The sequence below is a fragment of the Pinus tabuliformis genome, chromosome 6 (genome assembly GCF_031772625.1).
Source record: "Pinus tabuliformis cultivar Carrire ecotype Pingquan chromosome 6, CPIR1, whole genome shotgun sequence".
Taxonomy (NCBI): Eukaryota; Viridiplantae; Streptophyta; class Pinopsida; order Pinales; family Pinaceae; genus Pinus; species Pinus tabuliformis.
The window spans coordinates 834,261,119-834,278,305 of record NC_142292.1 but is presented as its reverse complement, the minus strand read 5'-3'; the positions used below and the strand labels follow the sequence as shown (position 1 = coordinate 834,278,305).

The 17,187-nt window shown below is 38.3% G+C and overlaps 1 protein-coding gene across 2 annotated transcripts in view; it reads left to right on the top strand.

Moving 5' to 3' along the window:
* Positions 1–746, top strand: part of LOC149261451 (NADP-dependent malic enzyme-like) — a 91,307-nt gene extending 90,561 nt beyond the window's left edge. For both annotated transcript variants that reach the window (XM_089422269.1, XM_089422273.1), the window contains exon 19: positions 409–746. In XM_089422269.1, the coding sequence (XP_089278395.1) occupies positions 409–497 (89 nt within the window). In that variant the 3' untranslated portion in view covers positions 498–746. The remainder of the gene's footprint in view (positions 1–408) is intronic.
* Positions 747–17,187: the final 16,441 nt, after the last annotated feature.

The window sequence follows — 17,187 nt, the reverse complement described above, 5'->3', positions numbered from 1 at the left end:
AATTTTTTGACGCTCAAATTTTTTTATGAAACAATATTATTTATATTTTGTATAGTTATTTAATTTTTTTTTTTTATTTTTTAATTTTTATTTGGCGGACATGAGCAAAATATCAACTTCATCAAAATTTCAAATTTAATGACAGATGGACAAAGTTACATATCACACTGGAATGTAGAATAAGCCTCTCAGCTCAATAAAAAATATAAGCTCAATTTTATTTCTCGCTGCTATATGTGCCTCCTCTTTCTTCCTATGTTAAGATCTCAGTTTTGATTCACTTGATTCTTCCTATGTTGAAGATTAATTAAGATCTCAGTTTTGATTCACTTGATAAAATGTATGAAGGATTCCCTGAATTGAAGGTAATGGTGATGATGTTTAATGATGTTTTGTGTTAAATTTCAGGGTTAGCTACCCGCCTGCCACGCCCTGCAGACTTGCTGGCATTTGCTGAAAGTTGCATGTACAGTCCAACGTATAGGAGTTACAGATAAGATAGAGAATGAAGGTTTGATGTGTTCGAGATAGAGAACGAAGTTTCGAGGTGTTCGAGCAAAGGGTTTTACCGTTTGTTTTATATCTATGTTTTATTAACATTTATTTATGTTTCTGAATAATTCTATTTTTCATGGTACAAAGATGTTTTAGAATCTCGTTATACATTTTACATTTGAATATGAGAGACTATACGAAATAAGGGTATCAATTTCGTTTTATATATATAAAAGTGGGTTTGTGGAGTTCATTTTGTTTTATGTTTTTTTCACAAGGTATAAGTAATTAACTTATTTAACTAAAAGTAATCAACCTAGAACTTCGTTGTATATTATTTTATGTTTTTTTATATGGTCTAACTTATTTAGCCAATAGTGTCATTTTACAGCATAGTGTGAAAGTAATGTGTAAGTGCGAAAGAAATGTGTAATATGTGTGTCCATTATGGGTGTCTATCTGTCCTCAACTTGGAGTTGACATGTCTCTCTTAAAATAAAAATAAAAAAGTGACTAAGATGTTTAAACCTTATATTTTTCAAAAATATTTTAACACGTGATATCATTTTTCATATATATATTTATATATATAAAAATGTGGTATCATTTTTCATATATATAAAAATGTTAAAAGAAAATATTGTATGTTATATAGAACAAAATATCCAATGTGGGTATTAATAAAATATTTTAATATGAATTAATATTGATGTATACTTAAAATATATTAATAACAAAAAAACTATTTTAATGTGTCCTCATAAAATGGCTCAATATAGGCATTACGTAATCTCTATATTATTCAAAAATACAATTTAAACAATGAAAAATTATAAATTGCCTTTTGCACTCTAAAATAAGTTTGCACACTAATAAAATTGATCCTATCCACTCTAAAATAAGTTTGCACACTAAAAAATTTGATCCCTATTTGTGCTTAAGATAGATTTATGCTGGTAATATTTTAAGTTTGTTTATGCTGGTAATATTTTAAGTTTGTATTTTTGGGAATGTAAAAATAATTAAAGATAATATAATAATAAAGTTTTATATTATTTTATCTTTTCTTAGAAAGTGAAATTACCATAATTTTATGTTTTTACCCCATAAGAATAAGGCAAGTAAAAAAATCAAAATATGAAATCAGATAAAAAAAATAAGAATAAAATTCTATATTTTATATATATAACTGAACTGGAGCTGAGAATGATTTATATTAATAAAATAAATTTGTAGGCTAAATTTGAAGAGTTGTCACAAAATTATGGTTAATCTTTGGTTTAGTAGTATGTTTTCACTATGGTACGGTGCTAAACAACCTAGTTATATATATTTTTGGTTCATGTTTAGTTTAGTATATTTTTGGTTTAGTAGTATGTTTGGTTTAGTAGCATGTTCTCAAGTTATAAGTTATTATGTTATGAGTATGTTTATTTTGGAATAATGTTTTTAGAATTTTAATTTAATTATCAATAATTATTAAGTGTATATGTAACACCCTTTTCCCACATTTACCCAAGTCACTGTTGAAAAGCGTAACTAAGTTTAGTCTTTATAATGACATTTAATTGCGATTTTATGTAAAGAGATGTAAAGAAGAAAAATAAAATATTGTAATGCTTGCATCATGGGTTTCATGAGCAAGAGATTTGATTTTTGAGTCAAGGGTCCCATTGAAAGCCTTTAGGAATTTTGTCATCTAGTCATAAAAGAGTCATTGTCATGTAAAGAAGTCATTTTACACATTGTAAAGAGTCACACTTGTTTATGTAAAATAATCCTCCAAGACCTTGTCACTATCCCTCTCTAAGTCGGCCTACAACGAATGAAAAAACCTAGAAGATGATGTCGACCCTCCTCCTTATGATCATGTCGGCCTAAAAGACATGAGGCAACGTGTATATATAGCCACACTTGGCCTCACTTAGAGGCAACAATTTGGTGAAGAAGTATGAAGAAAGGGACTAAAAGAGAAGCAAAGAACAAAGAAAGGATAGCGAAGAAAGGAATTCTTTTGGGGAGTCTAATTTGGACTTGTATACTCTCCCATGTACGAAGGAAGCAGGTCCGAAATCATAGAGAGAAGGTTGAAGAACTTGCTGCTACATTAAGGTGACCTTGTTTGGGCATAGGATCTCGCAAGAAGCCGAGGAGAAGTACTATAGGTCTCTCTCTTGAAGAGACTAATCAAAGAGCGTAGATTGTTCTAAGGTTTTTGGAATGGGGTTAAACTAAGAGATCGAGATTCTCTAGGTAAGCCGAGAAGAGTAGTGAGGAAGAAAAGAGACCGAGATTCTCTAGGAAGCCGAGAAGAGCAGTTCGAGACTCTAGAAGGAAGCCGATAAAGGGAAGAGGCAGAGCATCAAGGAAGCTGGTGACAAGTGTCTTGGGAGGACTCTAGAGTCAAGGGTCTTTGTCATGGTCTTGGTATTCATCAATTGAAGATCTATAAGAAGAATTTATGATTGGGTTTTCCTCTCAAAGAGTGAGAGGTTTTGGCCTTGTCTGACAAGCCTACATACTGTGTCTCTTGTCTTCTATTGTTTATTTGGTAATTGTCTTGATGAGAAGAACATAATAATAACATAATGAGGAGAAGATCATAATCCAAAAAGTAAAAGTATATCACAAGCAATTATCAAGAAGAGAAATCTCCTGACTAATGATGCCCTAGATTTCTCAACATGGTATCAGAGCTTAGGTGCTAAAGTCAAGAAGGGGCATTCAAGCAAGAAGACACACGAGAATCGAGCTTCAAAGAAGGATGAAAGCAAGTCAAAAAACACCAAGCAAGATATCAAGATCTTCATCATACCAAAAACCTAGAAGCTTTTCCAAGATCATCAACGAAAGAAGGCTAGAACATTCAAGAAGGATCATGAAGCAAGCCCTCTCTCATCAATTCTTCAAGGAGTAATCTTCAATCAACATTAATATTAAGGAGGAAGTAAGCATCAATCACTATAGTAAGTTTATGACTTCATCTGATACTATCAAAATGTCTTTTTGCAAAGAAAGCAACAAATTGGTTGGGGCTTCAAACTTCCTTGCATGGAAGAAAAGAACTGACCTAAATCTCATTGAGAATGAGGTCATGGATCACATAAAGGGGTCAATAACCCAACCTACCAAAGAAGATACTCAAGCACATGCTAGATTCATGAAGGGGGAAGTGAGGGCCCAAAGGATTCTCATAGAATCCATCAAAGATTCTTATCCCATATGTATCAAAATGAGACACTGCAAAAGCTATATATGTCAAATTGGCAAAGTTGTTTTTCATAAGCATTGCAGAAGAAGTAATCTCATTAAGGCAGGAACTCTACAAGCTAAAGATGGAAAAGGAAGATGAAATAGCCTCATAATTTATGAGGATTTCTGAGATAAGGGATCAACTGCAAGATCTAAGCGAAGTCATGTCTGATAGAGAAATGAAAACAATGGTATTAAATGCACTACTAGAAGAATGGGGTAACTTTACTTCAAGTATTTATGGGAAGAAAGAAGCTACTCCATTCCAAGATCTATGGTATCTATGCAGGATCAAAGAAACTAGACTGAAAGAAAAGATTGATGTAGGATCAAATGAGCAGAATCAAGCATATGTTGTTATGTCAAGAAGAAAAGGAAAGTTTGGAAAATTTGGTCCTCAAAAGAAGAAGAAGAATATGGCTAAGGTACAGTGCTATGGATGTCAAGAATATGGGCACTATCGACGAGATTGTCCTAAGATTAAAAGGGACAATAACAAGAGAAATAAGGAAGAAGCCCATAGTATTGAAGAAGTAGAAGAGTGTCAGACAAATAAGCCTAAGAAGGAGGAAGTGAAAGATATATACTATGACTAAGAGAATCTCCTTCACTAAAAAGGTACTCTTCTGTTGTAGATAGGAAGCATTGTAAATGAGATAAGATGCATTATATTAGAGAATTACATCATGGTAAAAGCATTATAAGTAAGAGATCATGACATATGTAATATGATGGATGTATGGAACAACACCTATGGAAATAAAATATGTAGGATATAGCTATGGGAAACCTCATTGAAAGATCAAGTGATAATGATAAGAAGTCATCTGAAAAAAAGGGTTATCATACATCTGTCAAAAGATAGCATGGGCAAGATAGGATATGCAAGATCCTAAAAAATTCTCTGATAGAATCTTCAATATAAGATTCTACGAGTAAGAGGAAAGGTAAGTGTTTCTTCAAGAATTCCAATCTTGTGGAATTCATAGAATGATGATATGATAACATGACAGTGAAGTAGATCAAGGGAATGAAATTCATTCAATCCAAGGAAGTTGTTGCAGGAAGTATGGATGGCCCAATGGAAAGATGAGGTATGTATTTAATATTGTGGAAGTCATGTCATATGGTTGTAGACAACATGGATAATTTCTCTTAAGAGGCATGATCAAAGAAGAAATTTCCTCCCTCAAAATGATGCTAGAATGCATGAGTCACGTATTTATTAGATGAAATCAGCATAATATGTCCTCATATGGAAACATGAGGTATTTGATTACAACTAAGGAACTCTGAAGCTCCTGGGAATGAAATGTGTGAATAAAGGAAGGAAGAGATCATGAAGCTATGCAACTATGGTAAAGGAAGTCAACATCCGAAGGACCAAGAAGATTTGACTATGATATCTCCCAGAAAGGTATGAAGACTCTAATGAAGAACCATGTAGAAGGATGCAAGAACCTTTCGAAAAAGAAAGCATGATGAAGGTAGCATAACATGAATCAATGCCAGATGAAGACCGATGGATCACTTTTTGGTGAAAGGAATGATGACATGACTAATGGATGAAAGTGATGGATGGTGTTTTCCCTATTAAGAAGTCCTAAAATATGAAGACTCCACAAAAAAGAAGAAATTCATGACATCAAAGAAAGGAGTTCTTAAAGCAATTGGTTGTTCCATCATCTCCACTTGAGGAGCTGTTGAAGGTTCCTATTTTGAAAGGGAACTAGAAAGCTTCTTACTTGGAAATTCCTAAGCCAAGAGGGAGCTTAGGTACATTCCTTGTGTGAGAATGAGAGGAATGGGTAATAATTTGGCATCTGATACTCTTTGAGGATGAGATAGGGCATCCGAAAGAAGAGTAGTCATGGAAGACCAATATTCTTTGAGGGTTGGGGAGTCCAAGATAAGAATAGTCCTCATGGAACATACCCTGAGTACTTGGGTAGGGTATGTTCCGAGAGAGACGATAATGAGAGTGTCTCTAAATCATTAGTCTCGCCAACATTGAGCTCAGATCTTGTGGAGAGATAGAGTTGTTAGTCAAGGCCTTGCTATGTAACAATGTTGGTTGATATGATGCTAAACAAATGGGTTACCAATCTGATTCTTCTTATGAGAAATTCTTTAGATTGAGAATGGCCAAGTACCATTCTGAATACCTCCCTATTTAAGAGGGAGTGTTGAAAGTGTAACTAGGTTCAGTGTTCATAATGACATGTAATTGTGATTTATGTAAAGAGATGTAAAGAAGAAAAACAAAATATTGTAATGCTTGCATCATGGGTTTCATGAGCAAGATATTTTATTTTTGAGTCAAGGCTCCCATTGAGAGCCTTTAGGAATTTTGTCATCTAGTCGTAAAAGAATAAAAGAGTCATTTTCATGTAAAGAAGTCATGTTATGCATTGTAAAGAGTCGCACTTGTCTATTTAAAATAACCCTCCAAGACCTTGTCACTAGCCCTCTCCAAGTCAGCCTACAACAAATGAAGAAACCTAGAAGATGATGTCAACCCTCCTCCTTATGATCATGTCGGCCTAAAGGATATGAGGCAACGTGTATATATAGCCACACTCAGCCTCACTTAGAGGCAATAAATTCGGTGAAGAAGAAGAAGTGCGAAGAACAAAGAAAGGATAGCAAAGGAAGGGATTATTTTGGGGATTCTGATTTGGTCTTGTATACTCTCCCATGTACGAAGGAAGTAGGTCCAAAAGCATAGAGAGAAGGTCGAATAACTTGCTGCTGCATTAAGGTGACCTTGTTTGGGTATAGGATCTCGCAAGAAGAAGCCGAGGAGAAGTGTTATATTCCTCTCTCTTGAAGAGACTAATCAAGGAGTAAAGATTGTTCTAAGGTTTCTGGAATAGGGTTAACCTAAGAGACCGAGATTCTCTAGGTAATCCGAGAAGAGTAGTGAGGAAGAAAAGAGACTGAGATTCTTTAGGAAGCTAAGAAGAGAAGTTTGAGACTGTAGAAGGAAGACGAGAAAGGGAAGAGGTAGAACATCAAGGAAGCTAGTGATAAGTGTCTTGGGAGGACTCTAGAGTCAAGCGTCTTTGTCATGGTCTTGGTATTCGTTAATTTAAGATCTATAAGAAGAATTCTTGATTAGGTTTTCCTCTAAAAGAGTGAGAGGTTTTGGCCCTGGCTGACAAGCCTACACACTGTGTCTCTTGTCTTTTATTGTTCATTTGGTAATTGTCTTGATGAGAAGAACATAATAATAACATAACGAGGAGAAGTTCATAATCCAAAAAGTAAAAGTATATCACAAGCAATTATCAAGAAGATAAATCTCCTAACTAATGATGCCATAGATTTCTCAACAGTAACCATCCAACCGGGGTAAATATGTGACGTGAAGTTACTATGATATGATTCAACTCCCTATGTGTCAGTTAAGGAAGTGGAACTGATGGAAACACACCATACAGACCTTCCACATCAACAAAAAAACTCCCAAGAGACATCCAAGCCACTCAGGTAACTAACCCCTGGGTCCCACTAGTTTTTTAGACCATTAAACCCCTAAGCGCTCCCTTGATATAGACAAGCATGCGTCCAGGAGGCTCTAGACGCTCCCACAACATGGGTATGCATGCATCTAGGGAATTTTCTTCCTAGTGTTGTGTATGTGTGTTCGGGATTTGAGACACTTTTTCAGGTCTAGAGCCCAAGTCACTACCCAGAACTTAATGACACTTTCAGAACTGAAAGATAACAACAGAATAAGGATGCAAATGCAATTACTTGAATAAGAACTTGACTGGACCCCTACTAGCCATGAAAAGAATTTCATCAAACATGTCACAAATATGTAATCTACACGTGTAAACAACAAATATGAGAATAGGGGTCTCATACTTATATGAGAATCTCTAAGAAGCATTGATGACTCAAAATATTATCTGTCATTTCATCTACTAGGGCACATATACATTATTCATTCATTTACAAGTAAAACATGATGAGAGTCATACATAGCCACTGTCATAATACAAACTCACAACCAGCGTAATAACAACAAAAATACCAAGGATACCTCAGCCATAGAATTCACATATAAACCAATACATTTACATATGAAATAACAAAGAGAAATGATCCAGGTGGATATTGGTGGCCAACCGCCTATTGTAACAACCCTGGTTAAAAAACTCATGTAAAAATATATAAGACCATGATTGATGGGGCACGTATTCCAAGATGAATGTTTGACAAGACATCCTAGTGGGTGTTGATTCAGTTTATTATAGCCAAGGAAATTGCCAAAGGTAATGGCTAAGGCTTTGGAAAGGAAAAATGGCCTTTTTGGCAGATTTATTTATGAAAATAATGGAAATTAGGAGAAAATGAAGGTGAAAGGTCATAGGTTGCATGTGAGGAGGATATCGAAGGAAAATAATGGAAAATGAAGAAAATAGGGGCCTCATTGATAAAAAGGTTTCTGAGGATCAGTGGGTAAGCTCTTAGTCAATGTTAATCTCTTAGCTCGGGCTTGGTTAGTGTGAGCTTTTGACAGGTTTTGGTGGAGCTTTCTTCTATTCTCTCTCTGTTAAATTTAGGTATGTTCTATGCAAGAGCAATTTATTTAAATTTTCATAGTTAGCAATCACACCAACATTAAAGTAAACTGCAGATAGAACATAAATATAAATCACAAAAGACAAGCCAAGATAAGAGGACACAAGATGTGGCACTAGCCAGGGACAAACCCCACAATGTGGGGAAACCCTTGATCAATTCTTCTTTTATGTTTTTCAAAGTTCAGCAGAGAAAGAGAGAGAGAGAGAGATAATACATTTACAACAAAAGTCAACACTTTGACTTATCTAGATCTAGCATAGATCATTTCGTATAACGATGAGATTAGTTGAAGACATTTCGCTTCAACTGATTCTCCAAGGTGACGACTTCACCTATCGTAGTGCTGCATCTGGTTCACTCATTGCACCACTACATACTGCACCATGCTACACTAATCATGATTATCATCATGCTGCCCATGACCATGATCCAGTTCATCATCATGCTGCCCTTTATGTCCATGATCCATGTATGATTGTGCTGCCCATGCACATTATCTCATACATCATGCTGTACTCCAATTCATAGCTGCATGTCACCGAGATCCATATACCAGATCTCTAATCCTCTTTTCCATTGCTGCTGAGATCTTCCTCATTTCAACACCATCATTACAGAGATCTTCATTGTTGCTTCATATCAACGTGATCCACTCACTGTGATATCTATGCTTTCATTGATGCACTAAGACAGTCATTACATTATGTCAATGAGCTCTTCATTGAAGTCATCATTATGTGGACTGTTGCAATATACCTTTCTCATCACCGTATATTTGTTGAGACAGTGATTCTCATTACTGCTTTATTATGTAACCCTTACTGTTATGTTGTTGAGACTACATCATTCCTTTATCATTTGTACCAAACAATATGATAAATCCTGTAGAGCAGATCTGCTCCAATACTCACACGAAAGAATGTAAGATACCTCCTTAAGATCACAGGTATGCTGAGACTCTTCTTCACTGTGATGATGTTATTCATTGCTCCTGGCATCGAGGTTGTGACTGCACTGAAACCCTAGGTGCAGTCAAACCCTACTGTAGCTCCTCTCTATGTGATTGCGGCTTGCAACATATTCCATATCTGCATATGACCTGCATTTGCTGCGAATGTATATGCGTATATAGAATTTCTGCATATATATGATTCCACATATAACCGCGCTGCCAGATCTATTGCGTGCCTTATGTGTAACCACACTGCCAGATCCACTGCGTGCCTGTGTATGTATTCTAGACAACGTATATCATGATTGTGTATATATGTTTCCACGTATAACCACGCTGCCAGATCCATTGCGTGCCTTGTGTATAACCATGCTGCCAGATCCACTGCGTGCCTGGGTATGACTTCTGGACAACGTATATATTTTTCCACGTATCCGTATAAGTGGTGTGTGTAACCACACTTCCAGATCCACTATAGACAGAGCCTATTCTACGCTGAGGACATTACAGGATGCCGAGAGTGTCTCAACATGACTGCACCTAAACATGGTGCAGTCAATACCCTTTTATGACTGCGGCTAGGTCTTCCAAGAACAACATATTACATTTCTTCATGAACAACGTATTGATTTGCTGTGTCTCCATATACTTTGACTGCAACTACTTCTAACTTTCCTGTGGATTTGTGACTGCATTCTCCATTAGGGCATCATTATACTAGGCGCCAACGTAATCCATAGTGTATCTCCTTCTCCAAAAACCCAAGATGTGGAGAGGAGATCACTTGAAGAGAGTTACAAATGACTTGAAATCCTCTTCTATTTATACTAACATGTAGATGATGAATAGACACGATGTTTGGACTATAATTTGCTAGTCAGCTTGATAATAATTCCATAATCAAAATAAATTAATATCTCCAGAAATACTTATCGGAATCGGATGATCTTTAGATCAATCCTACACCTCTCGACAAGAGGGATCCAATAAAAATATCGGCTGCCATAAATAAGCTGAGCCACATGGAGTTTGGCCCTAGATGCCAATTTTAACACTCCCTCTCAACTAGGGAGAACTCCATCCACTGATCCATATGTCTAACTGTAGTATCTCTGCCATCAGTGCCCTACACTGCTCTGCCTAGCTCTGCTGGCTCTGCTCTGCTTAGCTCAGCTCTGCTAACTCTGCTGGCTCTGCTCTGCTAGCTCTGCTCTGCTCAACTTTTCTCTGTTGAACTATGAAGAAGAAGAATTGATCGAGAATGTCTCATACCATTCTCCACTGACCTGAAGTCAGTCTCAGAGTGCGTACCATTGGTCCCAGACCAATCTCAACCGAACCAAAGTTAGCGTCATAGTGGGTGCCACTCCTACCATTGGTCCCAGACCAGTCCTCCACTGACCCGAAGTCAGTCTCAGAGTATGTACCACTGGTCTCAGACTAGTCTCAACCGACCCGAAGTCAGCGTCATAGTAGGTACAACTCCTACCACTGGTCCCAAACTAGTCCTCCATTGACCCGAAGTCAGTCTCAGAGTATGTACCACTGGTCCCAGACCAGTCTCAACTGACCCGAAGTTAGCGTCATAGTAGGTACAACTCCTACCACTAGTCCCAGACCAGTATCATTGATCCTAGATCAATGAAGGTCATCCTATCATAGGGAGTACGGTAGATACAAAGATGCATCCATCAGTACAACTATGGTCCCTATCCTCATTTCCCTGCTCATTGATTAGATGAGAGGTACTTCCCATGAGTCCCATACTGCATGGGTAGGATGCCTCAACAGGAGAACGTCATCAATCCTGTCCTCACAGGAGAATTAATCATCCTGCTACACAATCACCATGGAGAACACATCATCCAGGCCTCACAAGAGAATTAATCATCTTGCTACACAGGAGAGCGAATCATCTTGTCCCACGAGAGAGCAAATCATCTTGTTCATAGGAGAGCGAATCATCCTGTCCACAGGAGAGCGAATCATCCTGTCCCACAAGAGAGCCAATCATCTTGTTCCACGAGAGCGAATAATCTTGTTCCAGTGCACACCACTAGGGGAGGGTGAGTCACCTTGTGGTCGTATGTTGCTCCAGTAAGAACCGCAAGCCTCCAGAGCTCCCAGACCTCAATGTATGCAACATGCAGGACCCTTGTACAAGGGTCTCTTGATGACTCTAAGTCGTTCGGAAAGATCACATATTTGATCTTTTGCTTGGGGCTTTAGCGACCTGTACATCATCTCAGTGTGATGGAGCCTCCTTGCTCATTGAATTACCATATCCCAGATAAGGTAGTATCTGATGTCTATCTGTTGGAGCAATCATTGAATATGAGATTCCTCAATAATTGAATCCCACCTCTGGTTGTCACAGAGAATCATAGTGGTATCCATCATGTGTACTCATTGAAGAGTTTCCACAACCAGGCAACTTCATATGAGGTCATACTCATATTTATGTATCCAGTCTCGGCGGTACTTATAACAACCAACTTCTGCTTCCTGCTCATCCATGATATCAAAGCAAAATCCAAAGAGAACCAACACAGAAAAGTGCTATAGTGATCCTCCACACTGCCTGCCCAGTTAGCATTCGAATAATCATGCAGTTTTCATATTTCCGACAGTGTATCTCAATCCATGAGAAATTGTGCCCTGAAGACATCTCAGAAGATTCTTGGCACCAATCTAGTGAGGCTCAACCAAATATGAGCTCCCCATGCTAACTGCAAAACATATGTCCAGACGGAAGTTCACCAAGAACTTTCCCAAATCTGGTCCGACATCACTACCATATAACTTCTGAAAGTTAAGATCTTTGAGGTAGTTACAGGATTGCTGTTTATCTTTCCACATTCGGAATCCAACTCCCTCTGTCTTCTACGAATGAGAGGGTCAGCACCTGTCAGACATAGGTGCCGGTATGAGAGGTTTGTTATTCACAACCTTTGGATGGTTTGGATTGATTTCACTCCTAGTGAATCTCCACTTCATCAGACAGCTTCTGATCCTCCCATACTATGCCTGGGGTGTTTTGCTTCAAGCCATAGAGGGCTTTCTACCACCTGCATACATGAGATTCCCGATCATGAATCTCAAACTCCTCGGCTTGTTCCAAACTTGTGGACCTGTGGCATGAGGGGAATGGTCCCCTTATAAGATTGTCCTTCGGTACATCTTAAACATGTACCTTCATGCTATTTTTGAATTCAGGCATCCCTGTCACCATCTGACTCATGGAGCTCCAGTGCTCTGTTTTAGTGGACATGGTCCCCTAATGGACTTCCTGCAACTTGATACAACCCTGAACTCAAAAACATCTTTGAAAAATCTATTTTCAAACATGTACCTTTCCATCGATGAGTGCCATCCTGAAATCTTTGACTTCCATTTTCGATATGGACACCAGGTTCTTGTGATCAGGTACATAAAAGAGATTCTGGGGTTCCTTGCTTTCTTTGAAGAGTCGGCCGTGTCCTTGATGACTTGCACCTCTGCCATTCAGACACTCCTTCGCATGAGGGCTGAACTTATAACCAAGACATCTGCCTTTCCTTCCACCCTTAGATCCGAACTTCCCAATGAAGTGATCTTTATGTAGGCCATCAGAAATTCCACTGCGCCATTCTGATAATATTCTCTGCTTCCACTTCACCCTTAGTGAATGAGAAGAGGGATAATGATCCCATTGATCCTTTTGTCATGTCCCAACTGTCTTTGGTGATTGCTCTTTCACTCTTTCTTGGGCATTTTCTTCACCTTAGCTTTGATACCATGTTAAATTTAGGTATGTTCTATGTGAGAGCAATTTATTTAAATATTTGTAGTTAGCAATCACATCAACATTAAAGTAGACTGCAAATAGAACATAAATATAAATCACAGAATACAAGCCAAGACAAGAGGACACAAGATGTGGCGCTAGCCAGGAACAAACCCCACAATGTGGGGAAACCCTTGATCAATTCTTCTTTTATGTTCTTCAAAGTTCAGCAGAGAGAGAGAGAGATAGTACATTTACAACAGAAGTCAACACTATGACTTATCTAGATCTAGCATAGATCATTTCGTATAATGATGAGATCAGTTGAAGACATTCTACTTCAACTGATTCTCCAAGGTGATGGCTTCACCTATCGTAGTGCTGCATCTGGTTCACTTGCTGCACCACTGCATACTGCACCATGCTGCACTAATCATGATTATCATCATGCTGCCCATGACCATGATCCGGTTCATCATCATGATGCCCTTTATGCCCATGATCTCATGCTGCCCTTTATGTCCATGATCCATGTATCATTTTGCTACCCATGCACATGATCTCATACATCATGCTGTACTCCAAGTCACAACTGCATGTCACCGAGATCCATATACCAGATCTCTAATCCTCTTTTGCAGTCCGTTATTGGGGTGCTAGATACACTCTCATTGTATAATGTTCTTTATGTATGACACAACCCAATCTTTTCTCTTGAAGTTCTTCCTCCATGGATTGACCCGAGAACCTTTCAGTGGTTAAACTATCCTCATTTCAGCACCATCATTATAAAGATCTTCACTGTTGCTTCATATCAACGTGATCCACTCACTGTGATCTCTATGATTTCATTGACGCATTAAGACAATCATTACATTATGTCAATGAGCTCTTTATTGAAGTCATCATTATGTGGACTATTGCAATATACCTTTGTCATCACTGTATATTTGTTGAGATAGTGATTTTCATTACTGCTTTATTATGTAACCCTTACTATTATGCTGCTAAGACTACATCATTCCTTTATCATTTGCACCAAACAATATGATAAATCCTGTAGAGCGGATTTGCTCCAATACTCACACAAAAGAATGTGAAATACCTCCTTCAAATCACTGGTATGCTGAGACTCTTCTTCACTGCGATGACATTATTCATTTCTCCTGGCATTGAGGTTGTGACTGCACCGAAACCTTAGGTGCAGTCAAACCCTACTGCGGCTCCTCTCTATGTGATTGCGGCTTGCAACGTATTCCACATCTACATATGACCTGCATTTGTTGTGAATGTATATGCGTATATAGAATTGCTGCGTATATATGATTCCACATATACCCATGCTGCCAGATCTACTGCATGCCTTGTGTGTAAGCACGCTGCCAGATCCACTGTTTGCTTGTGTATGTCTTATGGACAACGTATATCATGACTGCGTATATATGTTTCCACATATAACCACGCTGCCAGATCCACTGCGTGCCTTGTGTGTAACCATGCTACCAGATCCACTTCGTGCCTGGGTATGACTCCTGGATAGTGTATATATGTTTCCACGTATTCGTATAAGTGGTGTGTGTAACTACGCTGCCAAATCCACTATAGACGGAGCCTGATCTGTGCTGAGAACATTACAGGATGCCGAGAGTGTCTCAAAATGACTGCACCTAAACATGGTGTAGTCAATACCCTTTTATGACTGCGGCTAGGTCTTCCAAGAACAACGTATTACATTTATTCATGAACAACATATTGATTTGCTGTGTCTCCATATACTTTGACTGTAGCTACTTCTAACTTGCCTGCGGATTTATCACTGCATTCTCCATTAGGGCATCATTATACTAGGCCAACATAATCCATAGTGTATCTCCTTCTCCAAAAACCCAATATGTGGAGAGGAGATCACTTGAAGAGAGTTACAAATGAATTTAAATACTCTTCTATTTATACTAACATGTAGATGATGAATAGACACGATGTTTGGGCTATAAGTTGCTGGTCGGCTTGATAATAATTTCGTAATCAAAGTAAATTCACATCTCCATAAATACTTATCAGAATCGGATGATCTTTAGATCAATCCTACACCTCTCGACGAGAGGGACCTAATAAAAATATCAGCTGCCATAAATAAGCTGAACCACATGGAGTTTGGCCCTAGATGCCAATTTTAACACTCTCTGTCTCATACTCTTGGAGACTTACAGTTTTCTTGGAGCACTCGTGGAGGGTGTGGCAGACTTGGATTTTTGGAGAAAGAAGGCAAAGGAAGAGCAGAAAGTGTAAGAGGGAATCGGTATCGACAACTACATCATATTTGCTTGCAGGTACCGAGTTGAATGTATGTTTCCTTCACTAGTTTTGGCATGCATGGCATATGCATGTGGATTCTTGGTCATGATCTCTCATTGGCATGGAGGATTGCCTAGCCTTGCCATTTCTTGGATAGCCATGGTGATTGTGGGTTTATTTTCATTGTTTTTTCTTTTTCGGTTGGTTCTCATGTTTCTTTAGCTTGGGTTGAGTTATTAGTTCCTGGAAGCCTTGGTTGGAAAAATCCTCTGAAACCTTGAAACAGTTTGGGTTGAGTTACTAGTCCTGGAAGCCTTGGTTGGAAAAATGCTCTGGAAGCCCTTGGTGGGTTGAGTTACTAGTCCTGGAATCCTTGGTTGGAAAAATGCTCTAGAAGCCCTATATAATATTTGGGTTGAGTTACTAGTCCTGGAAGCCTTGGTTGGAACAAACGCTCTAGAAGCCTTGGATGGAGACCAATCTGATGATGGTTTTTTGATGTCCGACCATGAGGTGGAATCACTATTTTATGGGTTGAGGTGGATGGCGTCTGGAAGCCTTGTATGAGTTTTGATTGATGTTTTCTATGAGATCCCACATTCATGCTTGGAATATGGCTCGATGGTGAATGTTTGAAGAGAGATTTGACTTAACCATTCTACGGTCGGGTGGAATGTGGCAGTTCCATACTCAGTTGGATTTTGCATCATCAATAATAGGTTGTTTCTCCTTTTATTTCTATGAGAATTGTACTGGATTATATGAGGTTTATATGGCAGTGAATTCATTGGTATTTTTGTCCCTATTATGATGGTTTGTATATGTTTTATGACATCAACTATGTATGACTCTCATTATGTTTCTCCTTGTATATGAATGAACAATGTATCTATGGTCTAATGGATGGAATGATAGTTAATGTGTTGAGGCATCAATGCTTCATGGTGAATCTTAGATAAGTATGAGACCCTTATGCTCAGATATGTTATTTACACCTGTAGTTTACATATTCGTGATATGTTTGACGAAATGCCTGTCATGGCTAGTAGGGGTCCATTCAAGGTCTTAAACAAGTATTTTCTTTAGTACTGTCATTTCCATGTTATTTTACTGTTTTGAAGAGATGGTTCAATTCTGGGTAGTGACCTGGGCTCTGGGCCTGAAAAAGTCGTACAAATCTCGGGGACGCTAGGATAACACTAATTAAATGAGTCTTTGGACGCTGGCAGGAAAGCCTGTGAGAGTGACTCTAGGTTTCTAGACATTGTCATGCCTATAACATGAGAGCGACTGAGGCTTAACTTGTCCAAAAGTTCAGTGGGACTCAAGGGCAATTTTTCTAAAGTGTTGGATTGATTCCCAGGGGTCTTGAAACTGATGTTGAATGTTTGTATGGTGTGTTTCAGTGGGTTCCACTTCCTTAACGTGAATTAGGAGGTCGAATCATATCATAGTGGCCTCTCATCGCATGTTTACCCCGACTGGTTGGTTTCTTGGGTAGATGTGGGAGGAGGGTGTTACAGAGTGGTATCAGAGCATGGTTCACCCCTCGGACTGGATGGGTTGTGTGTTGGTCATGCATTCATGTCAATTGCATGTGTGTTCCTTATGTTTGTAGTCCATGTGCTTGTTGCATTTGCATGGTGTTGATCATGGTTGTAGCGATGTCGCCATGTCAAGGTTGATGATGTTGTTGTTAGGATGCGTTGTGATGAGTGTATGGTTGTATATGCATTTGTTATGCACGTCAGTGTTCACATGTTATTAAGTGCACATGATGTGGTTGTTGTTGTCATGCATGAGGTCATGGTTTGTGTAGTTGCTATGGTCA